This window comes from Rhodnius prolixus, unplaced genomic scaffold (genome assembly GCF_049639745.1).
Source record: "Rhodnius prolixus isolate KJV_2025 unplaced genomic scaffold, Rpr scaffold_1, whole genome shotgun sequence".
Lineage (NCBI taxonomy): Eukaryota > Metazoa > Arthropoda > Insecta > Hemiptera > Reduviidae > Rhodnius > Rhodnius prolixus.
Window position 1 is genome coordinate 50,605,242 of NW_027411581.1, and position 17,799 is coordinate 50,623,040.

At 30.7% G+C, this 17,799-nt stretch overlaps 2 protein-coding genes across 3 annotated transcripts; one reads left to right on the forward strand and one right to left on the reverse strand.

Annotated features, from left to right (window-relative positions):
* Positions 1-16: 16 nt before the first annotated feature.
* On the reverse strand, positions 17-11,673 carry Lfg (Glutamate NMDA receptor-associated protein 1 lifeguard). 2 transcript variants are annotated; one of them, XM_074118905.1, is made up of 6 exons: positions 11,516-11,672; positions 11,050-11,105; positions 9,652-9,940; positions 5,392-5,502; positions 4,684-4,843; positions 17-4,360 (listed from the first exon to the last, which is right to left on the reverse strand). In XM_074118905.1, exons 2-6 carry the CDS (start codon positions 11,090-11,092, stop codon positions 3,998-4,000), a joined length of 966 nt encoding a protein of 321 aa, XP_073975006.1. In that variant the 5' UTR covers positions 11,093-11,105; positions 11,516-11,672; the 3' UTR covers positions 17-3,997. The 2 variants fall into 2 exon arrangements, with proteins under 2 accessions (XP_073975006.1, XP_073975018.1); XM_074118917.1 differs by lacking the exon at positions 11,050-11,105 and having other exon boundaries at positions 11,516-11,673.
* Positions 11,674-11,982: 309 nt separating this feature from the next.
* Positions 11,983-17,736, forward strand: Rab10 (RAS oncogene family member Rab10). The gene is made up of 5 exons (XM_074118943.1): positions 11,983-12,227; positions 12,441-12,501; positions 12,578-12,716; positions 12,791-12,880; positions 17,263-17,736. Exons 1-5 carry the CDS (start codon positions 12,101-12,103, stop codon positions 17,446-17,448), a joined length of 603 nt encoding a protein of 200 aa, XP_073975044.1. The 5' UTR covers positions 11,983-12,100; the 3' UTR covers positions 17,449-17,736.
* Positions 17,737-17,799: the final 63 nt, after the last annotated feature.

Consider the following 17,799-nt stretch of genomic DNA (forward strand, 5'->3'; position numbering starts at 1 on the left):
AAAATAAAATATACTATAAAAGTGTATAATTTAATTCATTTTGAAATATAGACGGACAATGCGACAGTAAACATCAGTGAAAATAATTATAATTGCCGGACATTCACTTTAGAGGCTCAAGGAAGAGAAAATCCAAGGACAGCACAGCCTTTCAACCGCAATCCCGTCCTAGCGATCCAGCCCGCTAGCGATGAGCTAATCCCTTCCTTATTGTTATAACAAATAATTATTTCGAGTGAGCACTGCGTGTGACTCTTCTTTTTTTTTTTATCGTTATTCTCAAGAATATTCTTGAATTTGAAGCAATATACGGATATTTTAATGAGCAAACCTGAGCTCTGTAGTATGAATTAGGGATCAAGAATCTAAGATCGCACCGACTTCCTTAGGCAATAGCGCCTTGGAGGTAGCGGTCTCATTTTACACGCTGGAGAAATTATTAACTTATATAATATATATCAAAAATAAAAGTCTTTTAATAAGTTTTATCTATCACAACATCCAGCAAAACCAAGCTAATAACAACCTTGTTAATTTCTAGGTATAAATATTTTTTTTCTTTTCTTGAGAGATAATCATGTTATGTGACACTGTGCTGCCGAAAAAAATGATGGATTTTAACATTTTTAACAAATTTTGTTAACAAAACAGATGCACACAGAAAACAGTGGAAATTTATACAAATTTACAGAAATCTATCTTCTATTTTCAAATTCATGTTTTAAAAACCTACTCCCGAAAAATCACATAATTGAAACATAATATTGTATAAGAACAAAGTACTGTGCATTTTTTTAAAAACTTATTTACTGTATAAATTCATTACCGAACTTTTCATCCACAATACGGTCGAAAATAAAAGCAAAATACGTTATTATATAATCTTTTAAATGGATTTATAATATACTATTTATGATAATAAGTAGATAGACATATTAGAAATATAGTTGTGAATAAGAAGAGTAAATTACAATATAAAACAAATCAAAAAAAAAAAGAAAGTTTTTCATAAGTTATTTGTGAACAAAATGTCAGAGAAAATTGTAATATGTAACTTATGAGTAAAACAAAATATAATAAATTAAGAACATTAACGGCTATGTTTATTAAATTATGTTAACATCACTTACAACAAAGATTTAAATGTAATGAAAGTAATGTTTATACAACGAAAGCAAAATACTTCGTACCTCAAATCCGACTTTTTTTAACTTAAGGGTCATTCCATGTCAAATCAACACGGGGTGGGTCTGAACCTCACCTTTCCTAATTGAGCTACAGACTTGGGATTGGTGTCATTTTATAGCATATATAATGCCCTTTCCTGTGATACGCGACACCATATGGGTTAGGATAAATAAAGTTGGTTAAATTTAAATTTAAAATTTTTAAAAAGTACATATTTTAAAATTAATTCTATGAATAGCTAGTAGTGTTATGAATCACTGGCCAAAATATTAATTTGGGACGACAATTGTTTCATTGTTAAAAAAATTTAAGACTAAAGCTCCAATCCGATTAATTCAACTCTGAATTCATGTTAATACAATAATGCTAATAATAATTCCACGAATAAGTCCAAAGTAAAACATACTGTTAAGTAATAGGATCTCTTTAATATTTTAAGCTTGAAAAGGCGTCATTTGTTTGTCATGCATCACTTTCTAGTAGGACATATGTAAGTTCTTCCAGTCAGAGTCACAGGATCAATTTTTATCAAAACATCCACTACTGAGACCCAAAGAATATCGGCATTTCTTGGATGCGAGATGATTTAGAGGGTCCAGCTGGATGAAGAAAAGTTTCTTTTACTTCATCAAGTTCTTCATTTTTCTCTAAAACATATCCAACCCAAGCCACCAGTTTCTTTATAGACTACACTGATATACAACCTGATATGGCGGCTAATTTTAGATTATCAGGGAATTTTGAAACTTCCATTTCGCAAGCTTCTGAGTTCATAGAAAAGTTTTTAACCAATATTTTGGATTTACTTCTGGGAATGAAAGCATGGTATTGCTGTGTTCCTTTAATAGCCAATGCTTGAGCAAACCGATTTTTTTAAAAACACTCAGATTCAACATATTCTTCCTGGGTTGAATATGCAAAGTCTATGTTGGTGATGTTTTCTACTGCCCTTTCAAAAAGTTGTAGTGAAGTTTGGATTTGATTTCCATAGGGTCGTTGCAAACTGGCACGAGCTGCCAGTCTCTTTACCGAACCCCCTACGCCATCACAAGGCCCTTTGCCGACTTAAACAAACTTAAAGAGGCTGTTATCTCAGCCTAAGAAGACTGTTCTTGAACAAAGATATTGAATTGAATTATTTTTGTATAATTTGATTAACTGCATAATTTCATTAAAATAATATATTATAATTAATATGAATAATTACTGTAATCATAATTATTAATTCTAAAAATGAGTTCAAAATCAATATTTTAAATCTTAATAATTATGAATTATGATTCATTGATACTATTTTCAATTTATTTATTACTTTAATTTTATTAAAATATATTTTCCATGAAAAGGAGCTTTAGTCTTAAATTTTTTTAACAATGAAGCCATTGTCGTCCCAAATTAATATTTTGCCCAGTGATTCATAACACTACTAGCTATTTATAGAATTAATTTTAAAATTTTAAAATATGTACTTTTTAAAAAATTTAAAATTTAAATTGTAAATTTAAATTTAACAAACTTTATTTATCCTAACCCATATGGTGTCGCACATCACAGGAAAGGGCATTATATATGCTATAAAATGACACTAATCCCAAGTCTGTAGCTCAATTAGGAAAGCTTCTACAGTAATTCAAAAACACAGGGTTCCCTGTTTTTCAGCCCATTTTTGGCAACTTTACAGCCCTGAAGCTCATAAACCAGTTGACTTATCACAGTAAAATTTCATATTTTTCCAAGTCTATACCAATAGTACACATGTGCCAAATTTCAAGAAAATCCGAGATGGTGAGGTCAAAAATGGTCTATTTTTGTGTTGATTTGACATGGAATGACCCTTAATTCTTTTTTAATTTTTTAAACTGAGATCTCTCAGTTTACTCTTCTTGGCATTAGCAATCAAAATATTAAATAAATTAAAACACATATCTATAAGTATATCTAAAACGTGTAATACAATGTACCAATAGTTTCATTTATTTACTAACAATATAGAAAGGTACAAGTTTAAAATATTTTTAAAGCAAATAATACAGCATAAGAATGGTAACAAATTAAGCTAAAGAGACTGCATTACAATACCAAGAAAATTCAGATTCATTTGACTGCATCTGAACGAATAACTATGATTAGGAATAGAAACAAATTTCTTATTAAACAGAGAAAGATTTTTGAGAAAGAATATTATTGGGTCAAAATAATATTTCTATAAATATTCCAATTAGTTCAAAAATAAATCTGTGTAGTAATATGAAGGTACAGAGGCACTCAGACTTTTTTTTAACGGCTCTAGAGCCGTATTACAGCTGGTGTAGCCCACACAACATTTTGGGCTTATGAGGCGGATTATTTAGCTTGAAAGAAAAACCTACACCCATAACTAATCAAAGATAAATAAAGTAAGTCAAATAAAAATAAACTAGGAATTATTAACCATTACTTTAGTTTAAGGAAGGTATCCCCTCCTAAAAACAAATCTTATCTTCGTCACATTAATAAAAGAAATGTTAAATTCGTTAGAAAAACAATTTTTTTTTTTTTGAGACTTTTTAAATGAACTGAGAATATTTACAGCCATTTCTTAATGCTTTTCATAAAAATTAATGACTAAATACGTTTTGCTTCTAAAATAAACATCACTAAGAGTTAAGACCAATACTAACTCTTCATTAACATTTTGATTTAAAAAATAAAATTCATCCTGCCTCTGACAAAAAACAAATATACATTTAGCACAATATTCAAATATCTATTATGCATTTATTAACAAAATATTTGAGAAAAAAATATTGAAGAGGAATGAAATTCTGTATTAATCACGCGATGCGGTTGCAACAATTGTGAGAATATACAAAAATAAGTTGACAATATCTAAGTAGAGATTCAATGCTGCAAATATGTACTCCTCCGGTGAGATGGAATATTTATGGTTCCCACCAAGCATTATTTGAGTATCATATATTATATATACAGAAAATATTAACGCCCCAAAAGAGGCATAGATTAATGTGGCAATTTTTCCATTCCAAAACATCAAGACGATACCGAATATCAAAAGTATAAGGGTTGCAGCAAAGAGTACTCCTCCCATCATAGTGAAATCAATTTTAGTTTGGAATGCGAACAGAGTCAAACCAAGTGTAACCACTGTGCAGATACCAACTGCAAGCATAACCTGAAAAAGTCGAATGAACCAAATTTTCATCACTCTAAATATGTAGTACTTATTGGTCATGTAATTACTATTAAAGAGAAGTTTTACTCATTATATAATTCATAAGAAGTATTTGTCAACAGGAAGAAACAAGAAGGAAAGGAAAGTACTAATTGAAAAATTAGATACATCTCCAAATCCGATTGGGCCACTTTAAAGATTTGTTTTCTGATCGGAATACTTTAAGGTTATTTTACTAAAGTGACATGCATTATTTATAAAGCATACAAATAAAAATAACTTCATCGAATTAATAAAAATTGATACATTGAATGACAAATTACCTCTTCCGCTCTAAATGTAGCTACAGCACATCCCAAAAGAAAACTTTCAGCAAGAGTAAATAACCCCAAAAAGATAAAATTCATTGGTGCTTTTCTTCGGACATCTCCACAGCAAGCCATTGTAATCAAACAAACCAGCATGACAACCAGCGACACCCACCTGGAAGGGCATTATTTGAGGAAATATTTAGATATTTTTTAAATATAATAACCTGACACAGAATAAATAATAACCTACGGTTTATTTCTGAAATAAGACAATTTGTTTGAAATAATTTGACTTCATTAAAGTTTGGTTTCCACTTCATTCCAATTTCTTACCAGCAAAAAAATTTTTTTTTTCTAATTCTAACGAAGTTCACTATCAATTTTAGGAAGTACCTAAAAAGTTGGAAACTTTTTTAACTGTTAAAACACAAAAATTAACATTTGATTTGGCTTTAAATTAAAGTGATCTAACTATACCAGTCGGAGTTCAAATTCAGAAACCACCTTTCAGAGGATCGGAAAATTGGAGAAAATTTAGGTTTAAAAGTTTTGATTTTGTTTTTTGCGTTTGCTCCTTACAGAGCTAACAATCCAGGAAGTTCAACTGATGGCACAAATCCGAAATTCTTTAAATTCGTATTAGTGAAATCTACTTCGTTTATCTGATCAAGTAACATTTCAGAATTTAGAGAGGAAAAATATAGAAAAATCTTTACTTACCATAAAGCTGGGTTCTGTCTGACGTACTGCTTAGTACCATCATGGAATGTAAAGAGCGTAATAAAAGCAAACGTAACTGTTAGTTGAACAAATAAGATGCCGTACACTTTCCTGTAAAATAAATAAATAAAAAGAGTTTAAAAGAATAAGATCACAAAATTTTTTGTTGCTTAAAGCTCAGTGAGTAATAAGTTTTCAAGGAAATGACTTAGTGACAAGAAAAATAAGGCCTTTATCTTTTTTAGCCTTTAATAAAAAGATCCTTTCTTGGAATTCATATGTAAAAGAATTTGGTGTAACTGTAAGTTCCAAAAATTAAATTGTCAGGTAAAATGTTCAGATAAAAATTATTAAAAAGCAGGATTCTATCCTGCGAAATCGAATTGCCGGTTAAATTACTTTCTTCCCATTTGCATTCTGCCAGTACATAAGAACAGTGCCTTAAACTGACATAACTTAAACATTTATCATTGGAGACAGAAAGCGTTCATTGCGTGCGAAGCACACATAAAAACGTGCGCGTGTAAATTAAAAAAAAAAAAAATCCTTCAAGTGTTATTTTAAAACAGAATTTTTTTAAAAAAATATTCATTTTATTTAATATTATTTATTTAAATAGTAAACAATGATAAATATTAATAGGAATAAAAAAAAAAAATATGAATATAAAATAATAAGTAAAAACTATAGGAAAAATAAACAAAACAAAACTAATATTTACTTAGGGAGTCATTTGTATTAGAAACTCATCACAATGTTCTACTTTTTTTTTTAAATATCTTCACAAGTATTGCACTCAAAATTGTACTTTGTTATTGCTTTCACTGTGTCTACATGCAGTCGTGATGTCCAAAAAATATTATTGTATTAATAATGGAGAAAACAAGTTCTGTGGCGGCGTTTGTTCCAAGTAAACAAAAAGAAAATTCTACCTTCATTTTTAAATCTTGGAAGTGAACGTGATTTATAGAGAAATGATTGAAAGTTTCAACCCATTTCAAATCAGTGATTCAAAGAGTTTGAATTCCATTTTTGAATTTTCTCTAATATAACAACGGTTTAAAGATGAAATTTATTAAATAAGTTGTTTTCAAATTCTATTTCGTTGTCATTTAAATACTTTTTCATCATAATCATTGTTGATTCAATATCTTTCCACTCAATTGGCTGCTTTAAATTAACCTATTTAAATTTTTTAACTTCCTCAAATTGTTCATAATTCTAGATAAGAGACAATGTTGACATACTATTTAATGTCGGCGGATTAAAAGTGGAAGAAATTTGTTCTTTATATTTAAATATTAAATCATCTATTTCTTCAGAAATGTAGACAATTGTGGTCTTTTCTCCTTCAATTTTTTTAAAGAGAATTGTGGAACACTGATGACAGGTTGTGAATTAAGAACAGTTCTGATTATTCATTTACGAAAACAAATTCTATTATTTTTGGTAAAAAGAAATAAAATGGTTTGAATAATTGTAAAATTCTTTCCACTGCACCATCTTGTTCTCGATACACCTAATAATCGTTTGTATTCTACTTCAGCTTCAACACAAAATTGTTTCAGGCTCTCGACTCAATGTTAATAAAAAAGTGGCTATAAATTTTAACAATTATTCCTTCAGTATCTATTGGAAGGAATTTTCCAGGACATATATTGAAAACGGGACTCGGGGCTTTAACCCGAGAATGTCCCGGAAAATCCTGGAGGAATAGTCACCCTAAGGTAACATACTCGACAATCTCAGAAATTGTAAGCAGGTAGGAAAATGCAAAATGAGAATGGAAGTTCTATTTTGCAAAATTTTATCAATAGGAATAATGTAATGAGGGAAGTTTACCGCGATCAAATTTTCATTTTGAGTTTTCACCGGTACATCCTTTATGAGTCCCATCCGTAAAAAAAACTGATTTTTAAAAATTAGTCTGCATGCGGGTTTGTCTGTAGAGTGGTGCACAGTTATAAACTCAATCGAAAAATCGCGGACTGTTCAAATTTGAAATCTGGTTTCAGTGCGTGCGTCTATCGGTCCTACATGTAGCTTTTAGACAAAATCGGCCAACCAATAGTGCTACTTTACCGAAAAGATTTTTGCATCTTTTTGAAAATTCGAAAATAATTCCTCAAGTATAATATTGAAGAGAACTTTTTTTTGGGAAAAATTATCAGTTTCAAGAAACTTTGGGCACGGAAACTGCGGCAAGAATGTTAGTATTCCCTGGAAGGTCCTAATCAAGTTTTAGCTTCCTGCGACTTTTAATTTTTAAATATTTGGTTCACATTCTCACATAGGCCATCTTCAATAAACTTATACAAAGGAGAGTTCAAGTGGATATTTATGGTTAAATTAGGAAATCGAAAATTGACAGTATCTCAATTCTTTTCTCTCGAAGTAAAACCAAGTAAAAAATGAGTATCACGCCTTAAGCTCCATTGCTATGCTAGGATGATGAAAAAAAGGTGTAGAGATATTTCCGCATAAATGAAGATCTGGTTTGAAAAGATAGGGCTAATTTTATATTGGTAAGTATTTACGGTTAGAGGTAACTTTAAGTCAATATGTTATTCTTTTCCAGCCATTCAAAAAAAAAAAAAAAAAATAAATAACTAAAATAAAAAAACAGTATTTTTTAAAGCTAATATAAAACCATAAACTAAATAAACTTAAAATGAGGAAAAAGGACACTTCTTCGAATTCGCTCTGTCCACATAAGCAAACTTAAGTTGTGCTGTTCGGAGTTGAATGGAAAGTTGAGACTACCTACGATCAATTAACATTAAACTAAATTTAGACTGAAAAGTGTAGATGTTTGAAACAAACAAAGTAACTACAAAACGACTGAAATTCCTGACTTTATTTCTTCATTTGGGTCTTCTGTTCTGATTCTTTGACGCTCTATAGAATTGGACTATCATTGATAATGTACTAAGACCAGAATGTAGTGGTAACTTCTACAGTGTTCCAACAGTAGCACCACGTAACTATTTTGTACGTTAGGGTACGTTTACAACGGAGCTGTGAGTATAGATGATAGCAGAGATGATAACTGATAGAGTAAAATGTAATCGCTGATTAGTGTGCGCAACAGAGCTGTGATACATGCAACATGTCCGAGAAGTGAAGAAGAGTTTTTATGTTCAGCAGCAACAAAAAGGTATATTTTAAAGAAAAAACGCTTTAGAAAATATCATGTACATACCATAAATAAAAAACGAAGTACTTTGGGCGAATTTCACTATTTATATAAGGAACTTAGAAATTATCCGGATCGTTTTTTTGAATATGTGAGGATGGGTCCACCCACATTCGACTATATTTTAGAAAAAATAAGGTCAAAATTAAGAAAACTTTGGAAAAATTGTCATGGAAATCCTATAACCATAGAAGAAAAACTAGTGATTACTCTTAGGTAATGATTTTATTGAAAAAAAAAAAATAAAAAAATAAATACACATGAAAATAAATGTAAGCACGGTTTAAAAAACAAAATATTGTTTAAAAGTAATTAATAAAATAATAACCAAAAATAATGAGTAAAGACAGCACTAAATAATTTTTCGACGTCCATTTTGAAGCTCCGATACTGGAGTTCAGCTAGCAGAAAAATGAAAAATTCAATTCTATCATCTATGCTCATTTATAGCAGCGAGTATGAGTCACTAGTCGAAGCTTCGTTGTGCACGCTCACATAAAAATGTACTAGGTTATTCTATAAGCGCTGATGCATCACTGCCATCATCTCCGCTATCATCTATGCTCACAGCTCCGTTGTGAACGTACCCTTAGAGATACATAAAACTACACGAATTTTGCTACATTGATCTTTAATACCCCCAAGAAGAAACAAACTTAAAATTTGTCAATATAGCGGCATTATATATACCAGGATTATAAAAGCAAAGATAAAAATTCAAAGAAAATGATAACTTATATTTCAAAATTCTGATGTTCCGCTTTTTATTTGTTAATTCCTTATTTTTACACTATGAACTTGAAAATGTTGATTTTGAGTGAAGATTACTGAATGCCAATAAAAAAAAAAGGAAATGACAGAATATATTAAAGATTTAAATATTCAATGACAGTATGAGAAATCTTCTGTATAAATAGGGTAAGCTTTTCAATGTAGAAAGAAACATTTAGAAGTTGTACTGTCTCACTTATAGAATCAGAAATATCTAAAGTAACTAAACGATATTACTAGCTCTTTAATACTGCATTAACATATTTAAAAAAAAAACTACGAAAATAACTAACCTTATAAACCCATTTCGAATCGTCTTATCAGTAAAATCGAACTTGTTTCCGCCGCTCATTGAATCATCTCCAAAATTGTTATAACCGGGCTGCATGCCTGCTGTTGCACCACTTCCGTAAACGCCTGCTTGATTATATGCAGTTGGGTCACCTGGATATCCGAAGCCGCCTGCTGGGGGACCTCCTGGATAAAATCCTTGTCCTGCACCTGGATAGGCTCCTTGTGGTGGTGGATAACCCCCTTGAGGATAACCTGATTGTGGTGGTATAAACCCCGGTGGCGGTGGTCCTGCAGAAAAAAATTAATTACATAAAATAACATTAAAATACTTCCAAATCAGATATATAATTCTTTTCAATATATTAATTCGCTAATGAATATTTTTTTTTATTTGTTAAATTAAGAATAACAGCAGATGATTATAATTGCAGAGTATTGTCCATCTTTTTTGGTGCATGATTCATTAATCCAAGGGGAAGAATATTGCCAATTTCAGTAAAAATTGTTTAATGCCAAGTTTTCGAACTAGTCCCTATGTCGAAAGCTTAGCATTAAATCGAATTTTAAAAAATAAGAATAAATTATGACCGAAATTGGCAATAATCTTTCTTCCATTTGAAATTTATAATTATGAGACATTTAAAAGAATCATCCTTTCCTAACTTTTTAGTGCTTATACTAAAAATCTCTACAACTCTACCTGACATTTTCCAATAAATTCGAAATAAGTGTGCAAATAGCAGCTTACTAAAGTACAAAATGCACAGGCAGCTAACAATTTTAGGCAAATAAGTTATGAGAAGTACATAAACAATATAAGATAAGAGATTTAAACTTGAATCAATAAAATTATTTCTTCCTAGAATTGGTCAGAATTCCAATAAAATACATGCATTGGTACTATGATATTAAAATAAGTGATTTTGGAAGCACATGTGCACTGGAACTTTCTATAACCCAGGCATTTCACAATTCAAAATATCCCCATTCCCACCCCCTCGAGACCTATTCCATTTTAAGAAATATGCTTTTTTGCATAGTTTAAACGTGATACATATATCAACTTGCGGGGGAGAGCAGAGTGAAATTTTTTTTTTACATACATTTATGGCAGGAAACACATAAATAGGCTGCATAACCAATTTAAATGATACAATTTATTTAAAAAAAAATAAAAAAAAATCTTTATTTAAAATACCACTGTTAAAAACGCACAAGAAAATAAAAAAAACCTTATCCAAACCAAACATTATTTTAATCAAATTCTTAAAAAAGGCATTGTTAAATAAACATGTAAAAACCACACAATATTCAGTTTATTAAAAAGATCTAATCATGCAACAACAAAAATTAAAAAAAAAACAGCGCGGAATAAAAATATAAACTATTCCAAAAACCTTGTTGTCCAGGATATCCAGGCCCCTCTTGCCAAGTAGCCATCCTCAATCAATGTCTATAATCAAATTGAAACTATGATTTTTATTTATTCAAGCACTTGTAACGAGTTTAATGATTAATTTTTCCAAAGTATAATGTCTTCAAATTGTTACAATTAAACATTATTACGAAATAAAGAACAATTATATTATTAGAAGATACCACCCAAAACAAAAAACAAAATTAGACGAGAAAACACATATCTGTCATAAGTTAAATAAAAATTGGTTTATTAATTTATTTTGTTCCAAACAAATGCAATAAAACCAAAATTAAATTTATGACAGCGAGAAGAAAGGCTTACTGAAACTTAAGGAACATTTGCCTCATTTAACATATTACCATTTAGCGAAACAAAAGCAATGAACAATTATTGGCTTAAATTATTGACTAACTACTTTTGAATATTTGGATTACGATACTCACAGATTTTTTTTAAAAAGTGAATTATTTTCCTATTGCACAAAAACTAGCTTCAATCCTACTTAAACCGAATTATTAACTCCGCACCGTTGACCGAATGAAATTCTCTCCGATCCAATCACCATTACATCACTTTGCCTAATACATTAGGTATTGCCAACTGTGCCAGCAGAAATTATTAGATTTTTTTGTTTCAATAAATAGATAGATATTCATTCAATATGAATCATTAACTTTTATATAATAACGTTCTATTTATTTTTTTTAATATAATAAATTAGCTTTTTAAGCTGGGTACTATGCAATATCTTCATGTCCATTAAAAAAAAATAGATGATTTCTGTAAAGTTTTAAAAAATATTAGAATGGGCTGCTAATTTGCTACAATAGTTTACTATTAATTAAAGTAATAATCATATTGAATAATTTTTAATTAATCTTTTTTTGGGGGAAACATGCATTTCTAATTAAAGACAGGGTTCATCCTAAAATAGGGAGCGGACAGACAACACTGAAGGGACTACAGTAGTGAACATTTTTCGTAAGAAGTTACGGCGATTATATTTTGGAAGTCGCTTATTTCGTAAAATGGCCAAGAAAACATACGATCTTCTTTTCAAATTTCTTCTAATTGGGGACTCCGGTGTTGGAAAAACGTGTGTTCTTTTTAGATTTTCAGACGACGCCTTTACAACCACTTTTATTTCTACAATAGGTAGATTTTTTGTATTATTTATTACTTTCTGAAGAATGTTAAATTTTTAATCGTTAAGAAATGTTTTTATAAAATATTAATTAATTTCTTACAATTTTTTGATTAAAAGTATCATTTTAATTCAGTGTCCTTGGCCTCTATGAACTTGTAATTTTTAATAATTAAGATGTCAGAATTAACCAATTACTATTTTTAATTAGACTTTACTTTCAGGAATTGATTTCAAAATAAAAACTGTGGAATTAAGAGGGAAGAAAATAAAGCTGCAGATATGGTAAAGTTAATGTTTGATGTCCCTATATTGGTGGTTTTTTAAAATATATAATGTTATTTTTCATTTCATCATTTAGGGACACTGCTGGTCAAGAGAGATTCCACACAATTACGACTTCATACTATAGAGGTGCAATGGGTATTATGTTGGTATATGACATTACAGCAGAAAAAAGTTTTGAAAATATAGTTAAATGGTTACGAAATATAGACGAGGTTAGTGAACTTACTTTAAGTTTTTCTGTTCGGATAAGACATAAATAAAATTGTTGTGTTTTTTTTTGTGTTAGCACGCGAACGAAGATGTTGAAAAGATGCTTTTGGGAAATAAGTGCGATATGGAAGAAAAGCGAGCTGTCAGCAAAGAAAGAGGAGAAGCAGTAAGTTTCAGCTGATTTTTTAATTTCATCTCTGATAAGTTAAAACATACAGGTTTAATTTAGATTGCAAGTAGAAGGCTTGTGTCAATTCGCCTTCGTAAAAAGGGCCAAAAACAGGAGCTTATAAAAAAAAAAAAAAAAAAAAAAATCTCATATACAGACAGGGTGTCTTGACACTCTGTCTTTTCCACTTGAAGTGCTCCTCCTTTGAAAAGGAAGTCAGAACTTTGGGTGCTTCATAAGTAAAATAAAATAAAACATAAGTAAGAAAGAACAAGACATGAATTACTTTACAAACTTCTATGATGGTGACCTAGGCATTTTTCACTATAATCAGTTTGTTAACTCTTATAATTGCCTTCTATTGCTGATAATTGTAAACGCCGATTGAGACATTAGTGACTTTCAAATTTCATTTGGGATTGACCAAGCAGCATTAGTTACTAGTGTAAGTGATTTTCCTTCACTTTTACAAATCTATTCTCAAACAAATTCATTCATTGCATTTACTAGTTTTAATTACGGTTAGTAAATTTCTAAAAGTATTCCTTAGTTATTATTATGAAACCTGAGGCGCTCGGAGCCTTTTTAAATGCACTGCAGGCCTCCGGACAATGTTCTCTCGATACAAACATCTCGTAAAAAGCACCTAGGATGGAAAAATATAAGGGCTGGCAGTTGGAACTGTGATCTCTGCATGGTTGTTCAGTGCACTAACCAATCAGTTATTGTGGCCCATTTCAGGCTACAAAAGAAAAACATGGTAGTAATTTATTACGAAAATTTTCGAAAACTTTTATTGTTGCTCCTAATTTTTTACTTAATAGCTAATTTTGTCAGTACTTTCAGGTGTAATTTTTTTATTGCGATGGAAAAATTAAATAATTTTTTTTACAATTCAGGTTTGGTGATGAATTGTGCTTGTTATTTTTATTAATTCAAACTATTGAAACATTACATTAAGAACTTAATTTAACTCATTTAAGATGAAATCACTATATTTAATTTATTCGCGTTAGATAGTAAAAAAAGTTTTAAAATAAACAATGAGGAAGTTATTTATTTATAGAGAACTTTTCCTGAGAGATTTCAGTTTTTTTACGTAAGGAAGTTATATTATTTATTAATCTTCTATTGTCACAGTGTTTTATCTTATCGGTTAGAGTTCCAGCATCCTATCTTCGATAATGCACTGCACTCCCGCCATCTTGTATATTTTCTAGTTTTCTTTCTAGATCTTTTAATATCGGTTATGGTAGTCTTATACAGTAGCTTTACAAAGCATCATTAAGATTAATAATAATGTTTTATGTTCTCACTTTTCAAATAATATTCTCAATTGCAACCCATTAATTTTTCTTTCTTATTTAAAGATCCTAGTTTATGTATTTAAATTTTTGAAATAAAACAACATCTGAAGTCATTGTCGCCCCAAATCTTCTGATATATCTCATTGGTTATCTTGTTTGTCATCATCTGACAATGAACAGAGGCCTTAGGGAACGAATGCTAACTGCTCCAGCTTGACTCGAACTCGGAATTTTCGAGACCAGCTAATACTGAATTCCAAAAATTGTTATTACTTTTGCGTGGCCTGTTGTTTAAAGTAGGATTATTTTTGCTTCCTTTCTGATCTTCATTGGACATTTGTTTTTCACCACCGGTGTCCATTTCTTCAACATTAACAATTTCTTCTTCGATTTTTGCGCTGGCATCTCCTCTACAGCAATTTTTTTTTCCACCTCGTAACTTTTTTGGTACTGATATTCTTGTCGTTCTAATGCATCTTTTCGAAAATTATTTCCAATAAACATTCTTCTTTTGCGGACTCCCAAGAATCAGTAACACTCATCTAGGTGGGTCTATAATTGTGTAGTACATCTTTTTTTAATTATTCTATGACTGCGTAACATAACAAAGGCTGATTGCTTGCCGTGTTTGTTCCACTCAAAATTGTATCTCTTACTATCTACACCAAATGAGTTTCACTTTGTACATTTTTTTTTTTTTAATACCAAGAGAGCTTAGTCTACTAGGATATCGATAATTATCTTGATGGTGGTGTTGATCTTTATTTTCCTTGCAAACTCTTTGTAAACATTGCTTTCTCTCACTAAATAAGGAAAGTAATGTGGTCAAATTTTCGAAATTAATTTTTATAGGATTTTTTTTTGAGAAGTCCCTTAGCCCAAAAAAGGTTTTAGAAAGTGGTGTTTTGCGTTTAAACATTGTAGCACGTAAAGAGCTCAACCTACCGGCCTCCGGAGAGTGTTCTCTCATTACAAACACATTGTCCATCACAACAAAATAAGATGTAAGAAGCTTCTAGGAAGAGAAAATCTAAGGGTCAGCAGCTGGATTCGAACTCGGGATTTCCGCTTTAGAATGCCAGTATAACCACTGAGCTAATCCCTTCCCTTAGAAAATTAATGTCTAAAATTGTGAGTTGGGACTGTGAGATTGGAAGCATTCCATTTCTTAAATAGAAATTCTCTTCCTTAAATCTGGAAAAATCAAAAATTGTTATTTTTAGAAATGGAAGTAGGTACAGTCGACTCTCGATAAATCGAAAACCAAGGGACTACAAGAAAAATTCGAATTATCGAGACTTCGAATTATCAAGAGGAAAAAAAAAAATCGAATTATTAAGAGTTTTTATTATGTATATATGTATGTACATACACACATTGAAAATACGTATGAGCTTACCTAAATTTTAGTTATATATAGCCCCAAGTAAAAAAGTAAAAATAATGAAAACGACAAAAAGGAACAAAAAAATTACATATGTATTAACATTTCAATAAATAATAATATACATATGTACTTAATTAAGAAAATGAAGAACAGTTTTTTGTATCAATGTGGCTTGACTTAGTCAAGTGAATTAGAATTGTGGAAAGCGTTGATGGTGGAATATTGAAAGTTTTGGCGATATCTTCTTTTTTTCGAACCACTTTTCACGGCCGCGATACTGTTTTCTTTGTGGTACACAGTAAGGGAGACGTACTTCCCATCGTGATAAACTAAGAAAGAGAAATGAAAAGTTAAACTGGGCTGAAAGAAGAGAAACATTAGACAGGAAATGAACAATAAGCGGAAAATGAGAAGTAAACATTACTAGGGAAAATTCGAATTATAAAGAGGGGAAGGTGGCCTCGTTCGAATTATAGAGCCTTCTCTCCCCCTGTTGTTAAGAAAAGGATTTCGAGTTATCGAGCGTATCTAAATACACTGCATTTTTTCGATTTACCGAAGTTAGCAGCTGTAGAGTTCGAATTATCGAGAGTCGACTGTATTTTCGAAAGCAAAAATGTTTTTTTAAAAGAAAACCATAGGCTACATAAGTAATGACGAGTATTTGTGAATCATACTGTGCCATTTCATTGTTCGCGCGTTTTAAAGAAAGAACATAAATGGCAAAACAATTTGCGACACATTTTTTTAATAACGGGACATCCTCTGTTTTCTGTAGAGGACAGCCATTTGAAGCCAAACCATTCTGTGGAGCTTTTCTGAACGATAGATCTTATTAAGGCTTGTGCCTTATCAAACCTTTCATGAAGCTTGCTTTGTTTTTGTTTAGCCGCTGATCGTTCTTAGGTAGCGATGAACAAATTTTCAAAGGCTGGTTAATTTAGATGTAGTGTACTGTAATTTTGGAATGAAATGAGAAAGCTAAGAATGTAACTTCTAAACCGTTCCTCTTGTGGATTGCCAATCGCTTCAAAATTGAAAAGACATCTTCTCCAAGATAGCACTTTAGGTAGAGCCGTTAAATAAAAGTTTTGAATAATGCGCATGTTGGTCATTTGAGTCGTTTTTATAATTCTAGTGCAGGCTTGTGAAGCTACACTTAAATAAGGCAAAAATTACAACAGACAAGATCAGGTGAAATTTTAATTCTAGAGCTTATTTTTATCTTAAGAGTCTTGTTCACTCAATCAGCACTTTCTTCTTTTCCTACTTTCGCTTCAGTGCTTAATAAATCATTTAGTAGATAAAGGATCCCAGGTATAACTGCCTTTTTCCACAGCTGAATCAATGTTTCTTTATAAAGTTGAATTTCCTTCCGCTTGATTTCAACCTTTTAATGTATGAACTACAATTCACTTATCCAGATCAAACTCCATTTTAATGTATCTCGGAAACTTTACACGAACTAAAATAGAATTAGACGCGTAGTTTTAGGTAGTCTACACAGATTAGGTGCGTTGTCCTTAAGATGGTTCCTTTAAGATTTGATACTCGAAGAGTACTTTTAAAAAGTACACCTTGAATGTTGAGTTGCCGTCAGAGGCACATTCAAAATTGGATATTTTTATGTTTACCCTTCAAACATTTTAAATTAGTCCTAAAATTGTTGTATTTCTTTCTTTTAGATTGCCCGAGAACATGGAATAAGATTTTTTGAAACTTCCGCAAAAGCAAATATCAATATAGAGAAAGCATTTTATAATTTGGCTGAAGCTATATTAGACAAGCACAGTGGACGCGATCCTTATGAGCCAGCCGATAGAGTATCATTCGATAAAAGGGTCGATCGTTCCAACAACAGGTGTTGTTAGTGTTATCAAGATAATATAATTCTTGAACACAATCCATCACCTCTCACAACTTTATCATTATTTAAGTTTTTTTAAATTTTTGGGCAAAAGGAGGATGTTGACAAAACATTCATTTGTCAGTGAAAACAAGATTTATTGCACATTATTTTATAGTTGGTTTTTAATGAGTTTGAAATAATTATTTTTATGAGATTATGTTTATAAATTAATCCTTAGTACTTGTTTTTTTCAACGTTAATCGAGATCGGTTGTTATCCAACATTTATGATCATTAGCAGCTGTATATATGAGAGACGGAATAGCTATTTTAATTTGACTATTGGGCAAACGAAAGGTAATAGCTGTTTGAGT

Bases quoted from the DNA above. Each gene is read 5' to 3' on its own strand.
- Lfg (XM_074118905.1), bottom strand. From the start codon at position 11,092: ATGGCTACTTGGCAAGAGGGGCCTGGATATCCTGGACAACAAG. The intron at 9,941-11,049 runs GTTTTTGGAATA...TTTTTTCTGCAG, and splicing joins TGGATATCCTGGACAACAAG to GACCACCGCCACCGGGGTTT. The intron at 5,503-9,651 runs GTTAGTTATTTT...TTTATTTTACAG, and splicing joins ATTCGAAATGGGTTTATAAG to GAAAGTGTACGGCATCTTAT.
- Rab10 (XM_074118943.1), top strand. From the start codon at position 12,101: ATGGCCAAGAAAACATACGATCTTCTTTTCAAATTTCTTCTAATTGGG. The intron at 12,502-12,577 runs GTAAAGTTAATG...TTCATCATTTAG, and splicing joins AAAATAAAGCTGCAGATATG to GGACACTGCTGGTCAAGAGA. The intron at 12,881-17,262 runs GTAAGTTTCAGC...TCTTTCTTTTAG, and splicing joins GCAAAGAAAGAGGAGAAGCA to ATTGCCCGAGAACATGGAAT.